Source organism: Rhagoletis zephyria, unplaced genomic scaffold (assembly GCF_001687245.7).
Source record: "Rhagoletis zephyria isolate East Lansing unplaced genomic scaffold, Rhagoletis_zephyria_1.1 Rzeph_scaffold_01759, whole genome shotgun sequence".
NCBI classification, from domain to species: Eukaryota; Metazoa; Arthropoda; class Insecta; order Diptera; family Tephritidae; genus Rhagoletis; species Rhagoletis zephyria.
Window position 1 is genome coordinate 55,564 of NW_016158843.1, and position 20,936 is coordinate 76,499.

The 20,936-nt window shown below is 35.3% G+C and overlaps 1 protein-coding gene across 1 annotated transcript in view; it reads right to left on the reverse strand.

Annotated features, from left to right (window-relative positions):
• Positions 1-390: 390 nt before the first annotated feature.
• The window catches only part of LOC108365055 (ecdysone-induced protein 78C-like), a 50,031-nt gene continuing 29,485 nt past the window's right edge, over positions 391-20,936 (reverse strand). Inside the window, exons 4-5 of the mRNA XM_017618993.1 lie at positions 689-813; positions 391-540 (exon numbers count right to left, since the gene is read on the reverse strand). Coding sequence (XP_017474482.1) covers positions 391-540; positions 689-813 — 275 coding nt within the window. The remainder of the gene's footprint in view (positions 541-688; positions 814-20,936) is intronic.

A 20,936-nucleotide genomic window follows, 5' to 3' on the forward strand; every position in this document is an offset into this window, starting at 1 on the left:
CAGCTTGTCACCTTGTGATAGTTGCTTGACTCGAGTTGACTCTTTGCACCCCACCAAACCAAAGACTAAAAAAGTTACCTGCGATAAAGTGAACGGACAGATGGACAAAATGGCAACGGGTCAAACTGGCGGCAAGACAGCAGACAAGCGAGGTGACGCGATACCCCGATATTTGAGTAGTAAAGAAATAGATACAATAAATTAAAGGTATGATCACCCGCGGCGGCGCTTGCGCCACAGTAAGTCGAAAACATCAGAAGTGTTAAGCGAGTGCATACTTCTGTCTATGATTGCAGGCAAATAAATACATACATATTGTGCTATACACACGTTACACAAACTTACAAAGATAAATTGAAAATATGGCATTATAAAATTAAATTTTGGTTTTCACTTACAGTCTCGACTCATGCCCGCCGACAGGCATTTCTTGAAGCGACAATACTGGCAACGATTTCGATTCAAACGTATCACCAGACATTTACCATCACGCAGGCAACGATATTCGATTTGTTTTTGTATGCTGCGGCGAAAGAAACCCTATAAAGCAAATAAAAAATAATTTATTTAAAGGCACAGATAATAAAAATAGAATACAAAATATTTATTTGTTACTGTACATTGCTTTTTTTCTTGATCTGATTTGACAAATTGTTACATTGCCTGTGTGTGTGTTTGTGTTTCTCACCTTACAACCCTCGCATGAGGTTACACCATAATGGTAGCCGGACGCCTTGTCGCCACAAACTTTGCACGGCACAAATGATTTCGTAACGCTGTTGGAATTGGAGTCCGCTATGGCAAATTGCTGATCTGCAATGGAAAAAATGAGAGTTGAGTGCTAATATTTTTTAAACGACTGCTCTAAATTGGTATTGAATTATCAGGGCTTATAATCTCAGCCACGAAGAGGTTAATCAAAACTAGAGCAAGGACGCACCGCAAGACTAAATCACCTGAAGGAAATTGCTTCATTACATGAAGACGTTTGAGAATATTTTTTTGTTTAGAAAATGGAATAATAAAATACGACACAATACAGTATCAGCTGCTGTAGTGCGACGCGCCACATAGGATGGATGGTAAAGGTAAGAAAATCGTCGATGCTGTCCGTGACGACGTAGTGTTCCTAGAAAATCGGAATGACCAGAGATTTTTTTTGATCCAAGAACTGGTTTCTTCGAGTCTTACTCCTGCAATAACGGTCGCCTCGAGCAATTTCATCAAGCCGATGTAGATGCAAGATTGCAATGAGGGCGAATGTGGTCGTGAGCGCACCCTAGCGTCACACAATTTTGCGCTCTTTGTATGCATAACTAACCCCCTTCCTTCATTTAGCTATCTGAAAAGTAAATTCGTATATGATAAACATAGGGCCAAAGCAGACCAGATATACGGGGTTTCTCTATATTTCATCTGCAGCGCCATCTATTGGGTAAATTTTTTGCGGAAGCAATTAAATGAATACGCGTTATGAATTTCAACCAGATTGCACCAAAAATACGGATTTTCGAAATAACTCGACTCCAGCGCCATATTTATATATATCAAATACATTAGGGCGAGTCAATTTGTAAAGGAAATTTTTTCGACTATACGCATATATTACAGGAGGATTCTAAGCAAATTTGGCGAAGAAACCATGGGTTTAAATACAATTTGGAGTTTGCCAAATTGCGAAAGTGGGTTTTCTTAGCATTTTGCTATATTGTCGTACAAGAGGGTTTTTGGTATGAGGAATCCATTTCTGCACTTATTGTTTTCCTAAGATTTCCACCAGAGGGCGCGAAAGTAAAAATTTTCACCTTTTCTGCGAAACATATTTTCGCGATTTGGCAAACTCCAAATAGATTTTAGACCCATGTTTTCTTCGGAAATTATGCATAGAATTACACGTAGAGTCCTGCTTTACTATACGCGCATAGTGAAAAAAAATACCCGCCTTAATATACATACATATGTATGTTATGTATAAGTTAACTAAATTCGACTTTTCAAACAGGTGGCAGGCTCTTTCAAAAGTATTATTAAATTTAAATCTTCTTAAAGCTCTTTCGTCTGACCAATTATACCAATTTTAAGTAATGATGGGTTAAGTTGAATTAAATTTTTTAAATATGTACCTGGCAACCCTTCTGAATAAAGTTCTGAAATAAAGCCTTTTCAAACCCATTTCGATGAACACCCAGCTTTTAATAATTAACTTATGAAATAATTTGAATTTAACTATATAAACACGAAAATATCCTAAACGTTCAAACCAAAGATTTCTTACCACCCTTTCGTTATGTAAAAAATTTTCAAACCAAACTGTTCTTAAACTACTTTCGTCTGACACCCATCTTCTGACACATATTTCAATTACCTANGCACGAAAATATCCTAAACGTTCAAACCAAAGATTTCTTACCACCCTTTCGTTATGTAAAAAATTTTCAAACCAAACTGTTCTAAAACTACTTTCGTCTGACACCCATCTTCTGACACATATTTCAATTACCTAAATGCCGCAATTATATTGAATTTAGTTTTAAAGCAAGAGTATTTTCCTGCATAATAATGAATAATTCATCTTAATCCTAATCTTAATCTTGATCGAAAATTAAAATGAGTACACAGTTCTCTGCATATTTAAGTTTATTATTAATTCGCTTCTTATTAAATTGGTGGAGCCCCGACCTCTGACATTGTGGTACACATTTCACTTAAAACGGATAAATGAAGTAAGTGGTGGCAACTCTCCGATATATATGTAGTTTAGAAATAAAGCGTTTTCAAACCCATTTCTATTGATGCTCATACTTTAATAATTCATTTAACTTATTAAATAATTTGATTTTAAACACTGTGGTGATGGATTTGTGGTAGAAGGGAGACTCCGTCACCACAGTGAGCGAACGTCTGGCAAGATCCTTTAACATTTCGCTCATCGGCGCCCTCGTCCCGACAGAAAAGAACCACGAGGCGTCCAAGGACCTCTTCTATGAGCGCTCGGTATCAAAGCCGTGCTTCGTGATTTCAACGCCAAGGGATCTTTGGTGCCACTGTCGGAAAATTCAGCCTCCACGACGAATCGTCCGATAATGGACTGAAGCTTATCGACTTCGCTGGGGCCAAAAACGTGGCAGTATGTAGTACTACGTTCCAGTATAAAAGGATCATCAAGCTACATGGCTATCTCCAGATCGAAAACGAGAACCCAAATCGATCATGTTGTGATAGATGGAAGGTATGCTTCGAGCGTTTTAGACGTACGTATACTCCGAGGACCAAGCGTCGACTCGGGTCACTTTCTCGTTGCAGAAAGGATACGCACGCGCCTATGTGCAGCAAAAAATGTCAAGGTGATTTCCTTTCATGTGATTTTTTTAATCTGCTGTTGGAGAAAATAATAAGAGCCGCAGAACTGAACCGCTCAGGAACAATTTTTTACACGAGCCTGCAGTTGCTTGAGTATGTCAATGACAACGACACCATGGGTAACAAAAATCGCGAAGTCTGTTCTGCCTTTTCCTAAGTTGGACAAAGAAAGCTAAGCGAATGGGTCTGTGGTGACCGAGGACAAAACGAAGTATCTCCTGTCATCAGATAAACAGTCAAATAGTAATGCTTGGGTTACCATGCACGGGGCGGAACATAACAAGTCATAAGGATCTGTCCGTAACATTTCGCCCTTTCCATTAACAAAAAAAACACTCTATAGGTCACTCATCAGGTACGTGCTGATGTATGGCGCAGAAACATGGCCAATGAGCCGGTTCTTGGAGTTTTCGGGAAAAATATTCTGTGAAGGATTTACGGGCCTTTGCGCGTTGGCGATGGCGAATATCGCAGACGATTTAACGATGAGCTGTATGAACCTGGTGGAGCGATGGTGGTAACAGAGTTAAAGGAAGGTCTCCTCTGCGTAGGAAAGATCAGTAGTGCATTTCTGCAACTCGTCTCGATCAATTCGGTTGGATGGAAGTAGTAGATTTGACGTGTAATTCAGCCGTTATCTCGATCGAGAATTTAGGCGAAACGAACTACAAGTGGAAAAGTACCTGGCTTCACTTGGCATTTACATTTGACGTCAGTTGGCACAGAAGAGAAACGACTGGCGTGCTGTTTTTGGCGGTTACAGCGCCAATGAAGAAGAAGAAGAACGATATTAGGCTTAACGCCACTTTTGATCTAAGTAAATACAAATGACTCCTTTAAGGCATAGAAAAGTAATAGCATCGGATTATTATCTATATTTTTATAGCCGAGCACAGGGGCATTATAACTTTGTTCACATAACGGTTGTTTGTTACAGCTAAAACTTATGAATAAAAAAGTCTGCCGTGTACACGATAACTCCTGCAAAAACTCGAGATATCTCAACGAAATTTGGTATGTAGGTTGCTCTTTATTCAAGGTACGTTGGTATTGAAAATGGGCGAAGTCGGACTGTAACCACGCCCACTTCCCAAATAACGGTATTTTAGAAAAATGCAAAAACTATGATATTTTTGTAAATATTGGATAAAAAAGATTGAAAATTACTATGTAAAGTAGAATATCGGCAAAACATAATATTATTCTGAAATTTTTGAAAAACCTGTGTCACCCCACCCACTTATGTTGAAATGCTGTATCTCAGTAGCCGCTACACCAATCCTTACCAAACTCGATAGGAGCTTGGCCTAGGGTATAGCTAAAAAAAGCTGTTGAAAATCTTTGAAATCGGGCAATAACCACGCTCACCTACTGTGTAACGGTAATTTACAAAAGCATGAAAACTGCGATAAATCAGTAACTACTGAAGCTAGTTCACTCAAAATCGATTATTGCAATAACCACTTAGCAGAGAATTAGATGAATATAAATTTTTGGATAATGGGCGTGGCGCCGCCCGAAGGATATACATATGTATCTACACTTAATTGCGTTGCCACAGGATTGATTGTTAAGAATTAAGGTGCTATGTGAATTAGAATATACTAATACAAATCCGCACTTAAATCTATAGAGATTGCTTGAATATTTCAAACTTATTTTCCTAAAAACTGTTTTAAGAGCCATTTAAATTTAACATAAATTTTTGCTTCTAAGTAAGATTTAAATATTAAAAAAAAAACTGTGACCCATAGTTATAGTCAAAACAGAGTCGACTCTAAGAATATTTGCAGCTTTTTTGACAGATATCTCATTGAAAATTATGTCAACTATAACATGACTAGAACAGCGGGCCAATATATTTATTGTGAATGCAAAGGTAGTTTAGAGAAAGTTGAAACGACGACATTTGATACATGCGCCGGGTATATGAATTTCGGTTTCGCCCGACTCATACTTCTTTACTTGTTCTTTTATCAAACTTATAGCGTTTTCTTTTCTCGAAATAATGTTGCATTTATTCTGCCCTGTGCCAGGGCTGTCAAGTTTTCGTGCTCTTTTTTCAGTATCGTCACATGTATATGTAGGGTTGCCAACATTTGCTTAGAAAGTTATAGTACTTTTTCAAAAAAACCTGAAAAGTATAGTACACTGTAGTATTTTTGCAACAGTATATAGTACGCAGCTGTTTTTCATGGCAGAAATACGCTCGGAGGTTTGCCATTGCCTGCCGACGGCCGCTGTGGTGTAGTGGTAAGCAGTGCGCGCTTCCACTCCGCAACCCCTGAGTTCAAGCCCTGGTCAAAGCAACATCTCGAAAAAATATAGAAAAAAGGTTTTTTCTTAACAGCGGTCGTCCCTCGGCAGGCAATGGCAAACCTCCGAGTGTATTTCTGCCATGAAAAACAGCTTCTCATAAAAATACAATCGCCGTTCGGAGTCGGCGTAAAACTGTAGGTCCCTCCGCTTTGTGTGACAACATCAAGGCGCACGCCACAAATCGGAGGAGAAGCTCGGCCAAACACTAACATATGTGTAAGCGCCAATCTATTATTATTATTATATAGTACGCAGACTGGCAAAATAGTACAATATTATATATTATAGTAGGGTTGGCAACCCTAATATTTCGTGCTTTTCCTTTGAAATGCTGCACTCAGATAATGTTGCCATATGAGAAGGCGACATTTTTTCCAGAAAAGAAAATGCAATTAAAGCAGCTAATTAATTCCTGAATAGCTTGTCCAATACATGCTGGACGCAAGTAAAAGCTAACATAATTAATCGAGTGGTCGCCAGTCNCGCAGACTGGCAAAATAGTACAATATTATATATTATAGTAGGGTTGGCAACCCTAATATTTCGTGCTTTTCCTTTGAAATGTTGCACTCAGATAATGTTGCCATATGAGAAGGCGACATTTTTTCCAGAAAAGAAAATGCAATTAAAGCAGCTAATTAATTCCTGAATAGCTTGTCCAATACATGCTGGACGCAAGTAAAAGCTAACATAATTAATCGAGTGGTCGCCAGTCATACACACATACATACATATATACAATGTTGCTCATACGCACTGCTGGTTCAAAGTGGCGGAAAGCACTGAAGTGAATTCGTTGTATGCCGATGTTCCTCGTTGATGTGGAAATGAATGAACGTGATTAGTTTTTCTCAATCTCAGCTTCTGTTTTCCTCTTCCTCATTGGTTTCTTTCTCTGCTTTCGCGTGCTTCGCTGGCAAACTCTACATTGTATTAGCAATTGCATGTAATTGCTATTGATGAGGAATCATTCACTTACACGCACATTTGTTCACTTACCAAGTTATGCATGAATGATGTACACATAAATAAATACCGCTAGGTGTGGTTGTTGTTGTGTATGCAACACATAGCATTCAACAATAACTGTCAGCATGACAAGCGACTAATGACAGCTGCCACTACATGGTAAACGGTCGATGCTGATTGTCCTACAGCAGATGTAATGCAATTGCTGTCAAAAGAATGTCAAGTATGCATATACATAAATATGTGTAAATTTCCAAATTAAAAAAAAAAACACGCATTCCAATATTTTTTTTGTTGTTTTTGTGTCTTATGTTTGTGGACTCCAATTGTTTACCTTTGTAAAATAATCCATTCTTCTTTTCGCCTATTGAAACTAAACTATCAACTATAAACCTAGCAGATTGTGTATATGTACGTATATGTATATACTCACTGTTTGGTTAAGTGATCTACACAGTGGCGGATTTAAATATTTGCCGCCCCTAGGCAATTCATAACTTGCCGCCCTTTTTTCACGAAAAAAAAAATATATATATATATATCAAATATGATTGTTATTGTCAGTGCTTTATTACAATATAGTTCGTTAATAATGAAATACATAACGGAATTAACAAATTCGACATCAGCATGGATAAGGTATTCAACAAAAACCCTCTTTCAAACACTTCTTTTTCACAGTTCTTTACGTCTTGATTTTTCAGCTGCGAATTCGCGGATAATATCTTCACAATCGATAGATAGAAACAAATCTGACTCTATAGTCAGCAACGCAAGAGCATTCAGTTTGTTTTCGCTCAATGAAGATCTGAGATAGTTTTTCACGCGTTTTAAAACAGAAAACGATCTTTCTGCGCTACAATTGGAAATAGGAATTGAAACAAACATCCGCAACGCAATTTCAACATTAGGGTAAGAGATCTGCAGATTATCCTGTCTCAGCATTTTCAACAGTTCCAGAGGAGAATAATTTAAAATCTTCTTTTCGGTGCAGTATGCCTTGAAAAAGACCATTTCATTTCCCAAATTTTCCTCAAGATCTTGGGTGTAGTATTGGCTCAATATGATGGATTTTTCACGTAATTCTTCGTTGCTCAGATGTTTCATATCAGTGATGAAAGAAAATTTCGAATAGATTTTTTGATACGCCTCACGTCTCCGTGTCAATTCTGTCAAAGTACGGTCCAAGATAACGTTGAATGTGTTGACACGAAAGTTGTCTCGTTGTTAGCTGTCTTAAATTTTGCCGCCCCTTAATTCTGCCGCCCTAGGCTTCAGCCTATGTTGCCTGTACGATAAATCCGCCACTGGATCTACATACATATATACCTACTTCAGTTTAATAGCAAGATAGCACCTACCCCATAAGGTGTCGTTGCGGCCTGATGTAGGTAAACAATTATGATGATATGAATTAGAGTCTCGAATACATTGTTTGAATACAAATTAACCGAAACCCTTTATTCATCTACCCTTTAACTTAAACTGATTTAATTTTAATACAAATATATTATACAAATCAGAGAAAAGTGCTAAACCCTAACGAGTATCTTTCAATCAGGTTCAATTTAAAAATGTCCAATTTATGACTCTTTGCTTTCTTAAATATTTGCACCAAGATTTCCCCCTGGACACATTGCATCAAACATGCTGTTACGAGCAGGGTTGCCACTAACTAACTAATACTTAACAACCACTTGAAAAAAATCTACCAAATCTAGAAAATATCTACCAATAACTTTTTTAGTTATTTTAATAGTTTTGTTCTAGTTTTTAAGTTATTTCAATTAAAATTAAAATTGTTTTTAAGGAACTTTTTATTTAATAATAATGATATGGTATTTGAGATGATATTAATGGCAATGGTTTCCTTCAACCAAAAGCGACAGTGATGAAACTTAAGGCAACAACGAAACTTTATCATTTGAAAAAACTTCAACTGGAGTTATTAAAGACATATGCGGTGACTCAAAAAACCGCTTTGTGATTTTTTTAATATTCACTTTTTTTCAAATAAAATTTTTTTTGTATTTTTTTTTTTTTTTGTGTATAAAAATATTGTTTGAGCTTTAACCAAAACCCATAAAAAATCAAGGATTCAAGCTACATTCAAAAAAATTTCGTCTAAATTCGAACTTTTTACTCTGAGTTTTTAGAATAATTTAGCGTACCGAGTTTTATAGCCCATGGAATTTTAGTATACCCAACAATGTGCAGCAAAAATTCCCGTTGATTTTTTTTACTTATTTTTTTTTGCCGCCGGTCTTTTGCCCTTTTTTGTTTCATTTAACAATTTCCATTGATAAAAAATGGGTTGATTTTTGAATTCTTTTCCCAACAATTATACCTGTCCATTTTTTTCTTTTATTTAAAGAATCATTAAAAAAAGCTCCGTAAAATAAGTTTTGAGCGGAGCACGATACGATCGCCTTTTATCGATATACGTTTATACATATGTATGTGCATTTGTATATAAAAAAAAAGTGTACATTAAAGCGTTCGAAAATTAACTCAATAAAGTAGACCACACTTTTGGAAAGAAATTTATAATATAAAGATAACTACGAAAGAATAAAGCGGGCTCTAAGAGTTTTACTTTTTTTTTTTCAAACAAAATACTTCAAAAAAATCTACCAAAATGAGAAAAAATTCACCTTTTTCCCAACCCTTATTTTTTCTACCAACTTTGGTAACAATTTACCTAGGTGGCAACCCTGAGTACGAGTACATTTTGTTCGCGCTACTTGTTTTCCGTTACAAAGTAGCCTATCAGCTTTACCCATCAACATTTCCTTTGGGTACTTTTCAGCATTACGGCTGCTGCTGATGTAGTTAATCCCACTTAAGTGCCACACTACCCACATAAATACGTAACTACTTACGTACATAAGTGGTAAAGCGAAATGAAGTGAAGCTTCCTACAGCCAAATAAAGTTTTACAAAAAAATGCTCACATATACAGGCATGTGAACTATCCAACATACATCAGTATGTTGGTTAGCATTATAAAGTTGAGCCTGGGAAAAGATTGTAGTGAAACATAACATTATTGTAGTAACTTAAGTTGGCTCAGGCAGCAACCAAATGTATTGATCCCAGTTGCCATGACTTATTTAATGCATATGTATTAGTGTTGTTGAACAGGAAAAACATAAATGCAGTACTCATTTGCTAATCTCTTATAGTAACATCAAGATCGATAGCTGCAACCGTAAGTGGCTTTAGTTTTAAGCTATTCCTTAAGTAAATACATATGTACATACGTACAAGTAAATATATACATACAGTTGCCACGTAAGGGAGCGCAAATTCGGTGTTGGATTTGTGGTGGGAGAGATACTCCGTCGCCGAGTACAGGCGTTCACCCCGGTGGACGAACGTCCAGCCACAAACCACATCAAAGCCAGATTCTTCAACATCTGGCTTATCTTTGCCCATGCGCCGACGGAAGAGATGGACGAGGCATCCTAGGATCTCTTCTATGAGCGCTTGGAGAGAACATGTGAGCGCTGCCTCGACACGATATAAAAATCGTGCATGGCGATTTTAATGCCAAGGTGGGCAAGGAAGGGATCTTTGGCGCCACTGTCGGAACATTCAGCCTCCACGACGATACGCCCGATAACGGACTGACGCTTATCGACTTCGCCGGCGCCCGAAACATGGTAATATGTAGTACTAGGTTCCATCATAAAAAGATCCATCATTCTAGATGACTGTCTCCAGGTCGAAAAACCAGAAACCAAATCGATCATGTTGTGATAAACGGAAGGCATGCTTCCAGTCTTTTAGACGTACGTACACTCCGAGGGCCAAACATCGACTCGGACGACTATCTTGTTGTAGCAAAGATACGCACCCGCCTCTGTGCAGCAAAAAATTTGCGTCCAACAATGCAATGAAAGCTTAACGTCGAAATGCTGCAATCACAACAGACTGCCAATTTATTCGCCACTCGACTCACACACCTGCTCTCCGAGAGCACTCTTAATAATACATTTGTTTCCAAATTATTTATCTCAAATAATGTTTATTTCAGACATTACTTCACTGCCATTAATCTTTTCTGCTGCAGTCCTTATTAAAATAATTAACAACCTAACGAAATAACATGTTGTGTATAAGATGTACTTGAGCGACCTTTTAATTTTTTTTTATTTGATCATGTTAGACTATGTTCAAACAGGTCAATTAGCTGAGGCAATTAAGCTTTAAATTCCGGTATTGAGTTTGGTGTTCAAACACACGTCAGCTGCGCGATTAGCGATACGAAATCAGCTGCTGGATTACCTACAGTGATAGAAAAGTTGGTACAATCGTACCATTATTTAGTTGGAAAGTACATTCGGTAAAAACACACAATTTTAGGTACATTTGGAACGTAGCCAAATAACTTCTCAGGAAATCACTTCTTATTTTTGTTGACATTCAATGCATTTTGTGGTGGTCTAATAGCTTACTTTTAGGTAAAGTTTTCCGTAAATTAGGTACAATTTTATAATTCAATTTTCCATCCCCGATGGAAAATCAGCTGTAAAAGAGGACCAGAAACAAACAGCTGATTGCTCTTTGTTCAATAAACATACCTCCAAGTCAAAATTAAACATACCTAGCAGGGGTGCATAGAGAAACTTACACAAATTAATGGTCAATTAACTATTAATTGGCAATNAAACACACGTCAGCTGCGCGATTAGCGATACGAAATCAGCTGCTGGATTACCTACAGTGATGGAAAAGTTNCCGGTATTGAGTTTGGTGTTCAAACACACGTCAGCTGCGCGATTAGCGATACGAAATCAGCTGCTGGATTACCTACAGTGATAGAAAAGTTGGTACAATCGTACCATTATTTAGTTGGAAAGTACATTCGGTAAAAACACACAATTTTAGGTACATTTGGAACGTAGCCAAATAACTTCTCAGGAAATCACTTCTTATTTTTGTTGACATTTCAATGCATTTTGTGGTGGTCTAATAGCTTACCTCGTTTGTGAAGGGGCATACAAATGATACACAAGAGTGGTCAAAGTAACGTAACTGTAGTTCATTTCGCCAGATAGATGCAAAATACTTATTTTTAAAAGTTCAGATCGAAGAACTGGGAAGAAAGCGATTCACCTTTTCTAAATCATAGTTTTGTCTCGCGCTGCTCGAAGAGATTTTTTTCATAGCCAAAATTNCAATGCATTTTGTGGTGGTCTAATAGCTTACTTTTAGGTAAAGTTTTCCGTAAATTAGGTACAATTTTATAATTCAATTTTCCATCCCCGATGGAAAATCAGCTGTAAAAGAGGACCAGAAACAAACAGCTGATTGCTCTTTGTTCAATAAACNCATATGGTATCGATGGGAATTGTTGTCCTCCTATTTTCTTTATACAGAAATACATATTTACTTTTTAGGTACATCTTTCTACTTTTAGGTAAAGTTTTCCGTAAATTAGGTACAATTTTATAATTCAATTTTCCATCCCCGATGGAAAATCAGCTGTAAAAGAGGACCAGAAACAAACAGCTGATTGCTCTTTGTTCAATAAACATACCTCCAAGTCAAAATTAAACATACCTAGCAGGGTTGCATAGAGAAACTTACACAAATTAATGGTCAATTAACTATTAATTGGCAATTAATAAATTGAATTTTTGTATGATAAGGCTTAAATTGGTGAAAAAGTTCTTAATTGCCAACTAGGTGCCTGTTTGAACATAGTCTAAGGTAATTTTTTAGCATAAGGAACACAAATTTTAGTAATTTGAAGTTGTTCCTCAACATTTGAGACGAAGCGAAAAAAACTAGTTCAGCGCACTCAGTGGGCTTCAAAATATCAGATAACACCTCAAAACGTCTTGCAAAGGCTGAGAATTTAAAGCTCTACATTTTCTAAATACAGGTATCCACGTATCTAGATTAAAGTTAAAAAATTTGCCGATATCTCGAGAACTTATGAGCCCAAAATTCTCTGCTATTACTCATTTTGATTGCTAATCAAATACATTTTTTTTCCAAAAAAAATTAACAACTTTTAAGTGCAACTTCGGAATTTTACGAGTTTTGTTTTAATTTTTTCGTTATATCTAAAAGGGTAGGAAAAATAACTTTCCTATTATATTCAGCAGTCTCGAAAGCATATTATAAGATCTTACAAAACTTAAATTTCCTAAGCGGTTTCGCGTGCGCACGGATTGAAGGACGAGTAATTGTAAGTAAAATAAAAATGGACTTGAGCGACCTCTAAATTTTATAATTTTTTTAAAATCAAGTAGTGTACTTTCATTTTTTAGCAAAAGGAACACAAATTTGCGTGAGCACTGAATAATATTAAAAAAAGAATTTCTTGGCTCTAATGCAGAGTTGGGCATTATTCGAATAAATTGTTATTTAGATAATTATTCGAATAAACTTTTATCCGTAATATAATTATTCGCAGATAACTTATTCACGAATAAATTATTCGTGAATAAATTGCTTGCGAATAATTTATTCGTTATTTTAAATAATGAATAAAAACTCATTTTTAANTAATTTCTTGGCTCTAATGCAGAGTTGGGCTTTATTCGAATAAATTGTTATTTAGATAATTATTCGAATAAACTTTTATCCGTAATATAATTATTCGCAGATAACTTATTCACGAATAAATTATTCGTGAATAAATTGCTTGCGAATAATTTATTCGTTATTTTAAATAATGAATAAAAACTCATTTTTAACACATTGAGCCACCTTTTACTTTTATTTCTATTGTCAAGGATTGTAAGTTAGCTGAATTTTGTTTACTATTTTATCAAGAATACTAGCCCATTCCCTCTGGTTTCGCGGGCCCTGATAAGATTTTTTGCGTTGGCCAATGCAAGAATAGCGTTGAAAACCAAATATGGCTAAAGTAAAAATTCTCACACATATTTCGGCCAAACAAATAGCGCTCTGATGCTATATGCAAGAAAAAAATTCCTTTCAATGTCACGAGCTTTACCAACGGTCTTATTTCCACTTGTAAGATCTTTTCTAAGCGTGCGTAATTTTCTTCTATGATCTTGCAACTACAACATTGGTCTGATGCGTCAACCTCTAGTCTTATGTCATGTAGGCCAACAAAAGTNATAAAGTAAAAATTCTCACACATATTTCGGCCAAACAAATAGCGCTCTGATGCTATATGCAAGAAAAAATTCCTTTCAATGTCACGAGCTTTACCAACGGTCTTATTTCCACTTGTAAGATCTTTTCTAAGCGTGCGTAATTTTCTTCTATGATCTTGCAACTACAACATTGGTCTGATGCGTCAACCTCTAGTCTTATGTCATGTAGGCCAACAAAAGTCCTTATAAGGATGCTGAAGAGCACAGATGTGCGTTTTCTATTATAGGAGAGCCCAAAATCCTCGATGTAAAATTTTGCCATTGATATAGGAATTGGAAGGATGTGGGCGAAACTTTCCTTGCTGATTCGCCACTTTTAAAATATCCAAGAGCTGGTTTCCTTGAGTCTTACTGCTGCAGCAATGGCCGCCCGAGCAATTTCATCAAGCGGAGGTAGATGCCAGGTCGCATTTAGGGTATATGACGACGTGGGACATCGTAAATTCGTATAATATAACCAAAAAAAACAAAGGAGTCCAGACATATGGGGTTTCAAGAGATTTCGACTGCAGCACCATTATGAATTGCAACCTGATTGTATAATAAGTAGGGATTTTCTAAATAACTCAACTGTAGCGCCACCTAGCGGGTCCATTTTTCGCATAAGTATTTTTCATCATGCAGGAAGAACACATTTTGAATTTGAACGAAATCAGTTCATAAATACGGCTTTTATAAATAACTCGGCTCCATCGCCACCAAGGAGTTTTCTAGTAGCCTTTAATAGGACTTTATGCGCAGGGAATAACCTCCGAAAATTTTACTTAAACCTATCCAGGGGTTTGAGTTAAATCGCAACAACGAAAACGGTTATCATTTTATACATAAATATATGTACATATCTATATACTGGGTCGATTTTGTATGGGGGAAAATAAAAGGCATTTGACCGTTTGATCATAATAGTAATATTATGATGTCTTAGGTCTAAGCCAATTGTTATTGGCCACGAAAGATTAATTTACAACTTATCTTTAGCCCGCGCAATTGAATCAAAGTGTATGAATTTTCAAAATTAAACTTTGGCTTGTAATATCTATGGAATGCGTTAATTGTTAAAACAGAAGGATATATCAGATTAAGGGTTATTAAATTTAGTATCTCACGTTCATTTATCATTTTTCAATAAGTTTACAAGTTTTTAAGATATTAAGATAAAACTTACAAAAACTATAATTTCCCTTATGAATTTTCATTACTTCAGCAACCAAGTGAAAAATTCAAAAAAGTGAGACGAAATTTATTTCAAATGTTGTAATGTTTTCGAATGTTTATATTTACATTTGGTCAGTTTTCAAGATCGTGGTGAATGAGGTCAAACATGTATTTTGAAAAATTAGGAACCGTTTGATAAGTTAATAGTACTTTCCACCATATAAGTATTTACATACATTAACATAATACAATTAGGGTGAGAAGTTTTAAGTCCATTTATGCAGTCTTGAAAATTTTTCGCGGTTTCTAAATCTGCCGTTATATGAAAGTAGGGGATGTGCAATAAGTTTTTAGATATAAATAAATATTTTAGTTAATTCCATTATGTGAAAAAGTGACTGTAGGTAAATGCAATAGTCTTTAACACATCCTGGGGAATCCTTTTGAGGACTCTCCAATTGAACGATATTGCTTTGCATTTAGCTTGAACGAAAAAAGTCACTCCCTGGCACACTTTTCTGTAATCCGGTTCTATCATCTAAAAGTTATTTATACAATTGAAGAGACTTTTTTTTATAAAAAAACTGGAGATCCACTTAAGTTTTTCGATATATCTTTGGTAAATGCTACTCGATCGGTGCGTAATAATCACCAAATTGAAGGCGATACTTAATGTTACTGATTTTTGATAATAATTTGATTAAAATCGTTCAGATTATTAACAAATTATTTTAAAATAAAAGAAATTTTGAATAAAATTTTTTGTCATTTTCTTATATTTGCAATTTTTATATTGTATGCCTAAACATAAGTAAACTAATTAGTGTTTCTAGAAGTTGTGCCTATTCAGTGTTCCCATAGTCATTTGCATAAACAAAATTTTTCCACGATGATGGAAAATAATGGCTTTTCTATTAGACTAATCGATTTTGCTACCAATATTACTATCGATTTTGCTATCGAAATTTTTAACGAATTTGTCATCGATTTTGTAATCGATATTTTTATAGGTTTTGCTATCGATATCAATTGCATCAATTCACCCTGTACCTCTAAAAAAGTTCTTACTTCAAAAAATAAAACCAAGGTCCTTAATTTGACATCTAATTTTTTAAATTCGAAAGAACTGTGCAGATCTGATCTCCTTCACAAAAAATAGCTTCACGTATTCGAACACCCATATTTTAATACATAAATATGTATGTATTTCATTTACCTAACTCCCCTAATTTTAGTTGAATTTCACGTTTTAAACGGGTGGCAACACTCCTACATATTTATTAGAAATGGAGCCTTTTCAAACGAATTTATAGTAATACACATACTTCAATAACTGATCTAACTTATTAAATAATTTTAATTGAAATTTTTAACAGGTGGCAACACTTAAAAAAAAAATTAAACCTTAGTACACATCTAAAGGCCAAGCGCTTTAATATCACACCCCATTTTTGCAAATCGAACGAATGCAAACCTGATCACATTAAAAAAAATGTCTTCGCGTGTTATAAGTAGAATCCAAACCCATAAAGAGAACATAAGACGTCACGTGCAGTTTGACCTTCCTATGTGAAGTTTCCAAATACTACGTTCAGGTTGCTTGATACTTAAGTAAGTATGTGAGCATAGCGGAACACGTATTTGTTGAAGGAGAGCGCCGTCGAGTAACATCGTTCAGGTACGCTCATTTAGGATGTTCCCTACTTTTGGTCCTTTTTTTTGGGAACCGCAAAAATGTGTTTTTCGATTGAATTTGAGAAGTGCAGTTTGGCTGGGAACTTTGCAGCCCTCTAATAGATAACTCATACGTCATGGCATATGAGCGATATAAATACGTTTTCTCTCGCGCGCCCGCACTCACGGAAATTATGTTTCTGGCATTTTTCATATGATGTGACCATCAGATCAGGTTGTAGATATTTCGTCTAGTTATAATATTACTACTGTAGGACAGCCCTTCTGAAGTATGTTGACTTATACTTGCACCAGTGCTACTTCAACATGGGCTGGGAGTACTTTAGGGCCATAAGAATTGACAGGCAACTTTGAATTCATTTTCGATATGCTGTAAATAAAATTCTTTCGATATTTCAGGTCATCTGAAGTTTGTTGAGTAGTCGCTTTTTATTAACTTCTTTGATAGATTAATTAATTGGACCCAAATTGCATCTTTCAACTTTTTGCGCAAAAGCAAAAAGTAGGAAATAAACTTTGCTCATCACCCTATGTTAACGTTCCTTGTATTTAGCTGAGCTCTTAGCTCCAGTTAAGCTCTTGGTGGAAATGGGCTATGAGCAAAATCTTATTGGAATGTTAGTACCATGTATGGATACTAACGATTAGGCGTAGTTTGATTTGTTTCGCGAAAATCAACTTTTAAATTCCCTGCAATTGAATTTACATATTCACTCTATTGCCGGTTGAGCTTAATGATGTGTCATATTTTTGTCGCCGTAAACTAAGCGTTAACGAGAATTATGAACTCCTTGAAAAATGCTTCCAGTGAACGCTCCTTCTTAAGCTTAAATCATATTTACGAAGTAAATCTGGGGAACAAAAATTAAATGGTGTAGCTTTACTTAACATCCACGGAGATATAGAAGTTAAAAACGAAGAATACAAACATTGAATACAATTTTTTCTCTTAAAGACGAAGCAGTAGAGAAATGATGTTTCAAAATTTTTCATGCATACATATGTATGTAATCACTCGAATTTATTAAAAAAAAAATGAAATAATAGATAAATTGAACCACCGAAACGCATGCATATTTGGCGGAGCTGAGTAAATAAAAAAAGAAATTTAAATGTTGAGGAAAACTGACTTAATCGTACCCGATTAACTGGTGGCCTTGTGTGCACAGGAAAATTCCAGCATAAATCAATTAATCACCAAACCTACTTAATCAAATTAAGGGTAAATGATTAAAAATTTATTTATTTAATCGCGGTTACAATTAGCTGTTTAATCAGATTAAAATTAATTAAAATTATATGTAATCGGATTGAATTTAATCGAATTAACAAATTGATTAAACAATCAATCGATTAGTGCCAACACTGGTTTTTAAGTATTCATGAGCTATATATTTTTTTAATAATACATATATGTAAATACGTATTTATTTAATATTTGATATTTTTTTGATTTGATGTTGAAGTGTGCACTATTTGTATTAATCATGAAATAAATGTTTGGAAATAGTTAAAGTGTACTTTATTTGAGGCATTTTGCATAAAAATATTATTTTTTCCTGTTTTTTAACCTTGCAGGATAAGCAGTTTTAGCCACCGTGAGGCACCATTTTTTTTTTATACATACATACATGTATAGAGTTTCTGCTTTCCATTTTTGTATAACTCAGCTTGCACAAGTATGCAGTTTTTATAATACGAGGACTTTTCTTTATCTTTTAATAGCTTTTAAAATTTTTTGAGGTTATGCTTGTATGAGAGGTTCGCGTAAAAATAAACGGATTAAAGCCATTTTAAGGGTGTTTGCTTATATTATCATTATAAATATATGGCCGAAATTTCGGAGTCGTGCATTCAAAGGTTGCGCTTTCAATTACATCTTTAAGCGTTTTGAGGTTGAGTTTGCATGGGAGGTATGCTTTAAAATAAACCGATCACACCAATTTTTCGTTTTTTCTATTAAGATGGCATTTTTAACTACACTAATGGCTAGTCAATGGTTAAAATATTATTTTGGAAGCCGATGAAGTGCCGCCTTAAAGGGAAAATGTTACCACAACTATAATTTAAAGGTCCGCCATAAACCCACGAAACCCCGAAAAAATCGTTAGTATTAAAAAATGTTTAAATAAACAATTGGGTACTATTATTGAAAGTCACCTGAAGAGAACAAGAGTTTTTCGATCGAAAAATATTTATTTTCAAGAATTCTATACCATTTCTACGAAAAGTAGCTTTTTTCCCATATAAAAATACATGGAAAACTTTGAGCGCTTTGAGCGACCTCTAAAAATGTTTTGATTTCAAAATAAAAAAATAGGGGTATACTTTTTTCGATATAGAACAATCCTAGGGGGTGAGAGCATTACAATTCCGACTTTACTGTTTTTTGACCACTCTAATGAACACACTCACACTAGTGCTGCAAAAATATTGGTGTTTGAAACTATCGATTTTTCGATGTTTTCGCCAATCTTGGGGAATATAACTTTTTGTTTAAAGTTGAAATCCTGATCAATTAAAAAACATTACATATAATCTTTTAACAAATTCGATTTTTTTATTTCAAAGTTATCCACTAATTTATTTAAAATGAAAATGTATTAATGAGGCAATAACACGATTCAATATTAGAAGTAATTCAATAATTAAATGAAAACTGAAAAATAACATAAAAATATTTATAACCAACAACACAATTCATTTACTTAAGCTACACCTTAAGTTTTATTAAATAAATTAAATATTGCTCAATGATGCAAGGTACACTTCTGTTTTTTTTTTGTTTTAATTTGTCCTAATAGAGGTCGTATGGCGCTGACAAAATAATATTTTGAAGCAATAACTTAAAAACTTGTTCGTACGCACTTACGTTAAAATTCAGCTTAAAATGTATATCTTCCAAAATCATCGATAGTAAAAAAAACATCGATGTTTTCAAAAACAAATGTAAAACATCGATATTATCGATAGTGCTGCGATGTTTTTGCAGCTCTAACTCATACAGCAATTTAGAGTGTTCGATTATTCGCCTTTCTTCCAAAACCTGGTTTCGAGTTATTTGAAAAATTGCAATTTGAAAAAAAAAACGTTTCCCGATTCTGAGATTAGGAAAAAAACGGATAAACCGGTTTTATTTTACGTAGTATGACAACTAAGAAAATGCTTATGTTGGTACGAAGCCACGACAAAAAATTGCAATAAAACTATTAACCAGGGTTCGTATTTGCACACACATGCGCAGCACATCCTAACATTTTACGCTCACACACGTGTGCTGTGCATATAAAAAATTAAAAACTTGCTCACATCACATGTGTGTGCCGTTTGGTAAAAAGCACGGGCACATGTGTGTACTTTATTTTTATTAACCCAGTAGAACTTGGGAGCATCGTACGATTGCTCGGTGAGTACTCCCTTGGGAGTATACGAATACTCCCCATTGCTCCCTATGCTTCTGTGTATAAGCATGTAATTTTGTATACTCCCTTTAACATTGGATGTCCTCCTAAACGAGCAATCGGGGAGCACACACAGAATTATCATCCCACAAACCTCCTAATAGAGCAATACGGGAGTACTCCTATAGTTACCTCCCAGAAACCTCCCAAAAAGACAACAAGGGAGTGCACATAGAAAACATCCCATATTCCTCCCGAACGAGCAATAAAGGAGTGCTCCCATTAGAGACATCCCGAAAGCCTCCTGTAGGAGTAATAAGAGTGCAATGATAACGAACATTTTACATTAGCCAAATAGATTTTGCTATTTATTAAATTTTTTTATTTAACTTTTTAATCACGTGCATTTGTGCAATATTACAAGATCTTAAAAATAAAACATAAATGATACGTCTTACATAATTGCTTAAACTTAGAATTATATTGCAGAGAAATCATATGAAATTAAAACATAATAATAAAACGGTAAGATAAGATTTGAATTATATGCACCTATTTGAACATATAAGTATGTACTCCTATATGATTTCCTGGGTGTCAAGGATGCTTGCCTGTCCAGGAATCCACCAAGCGGGGAAATTGTGAAGGTGACTTTGCTTATCTGACATCTTTGTCACCCATGCGATGTTTAAACCCCGGGGTCACACTTAAATGCTGACATTAATTTGCGCAATCTGAAAAGTATATGGGGTATAGTCATTGCGCTGGGTATGCAGTTACAGTTGCATGGCTATACTCAATCCCGACTCTTGCGTCCTCGTTCGCGCACTCTGGGCAACGTGAGCAACCCATGTGCGAGATGCGGTAACCAATCCGAGTGGAGCCTTGGGTCACG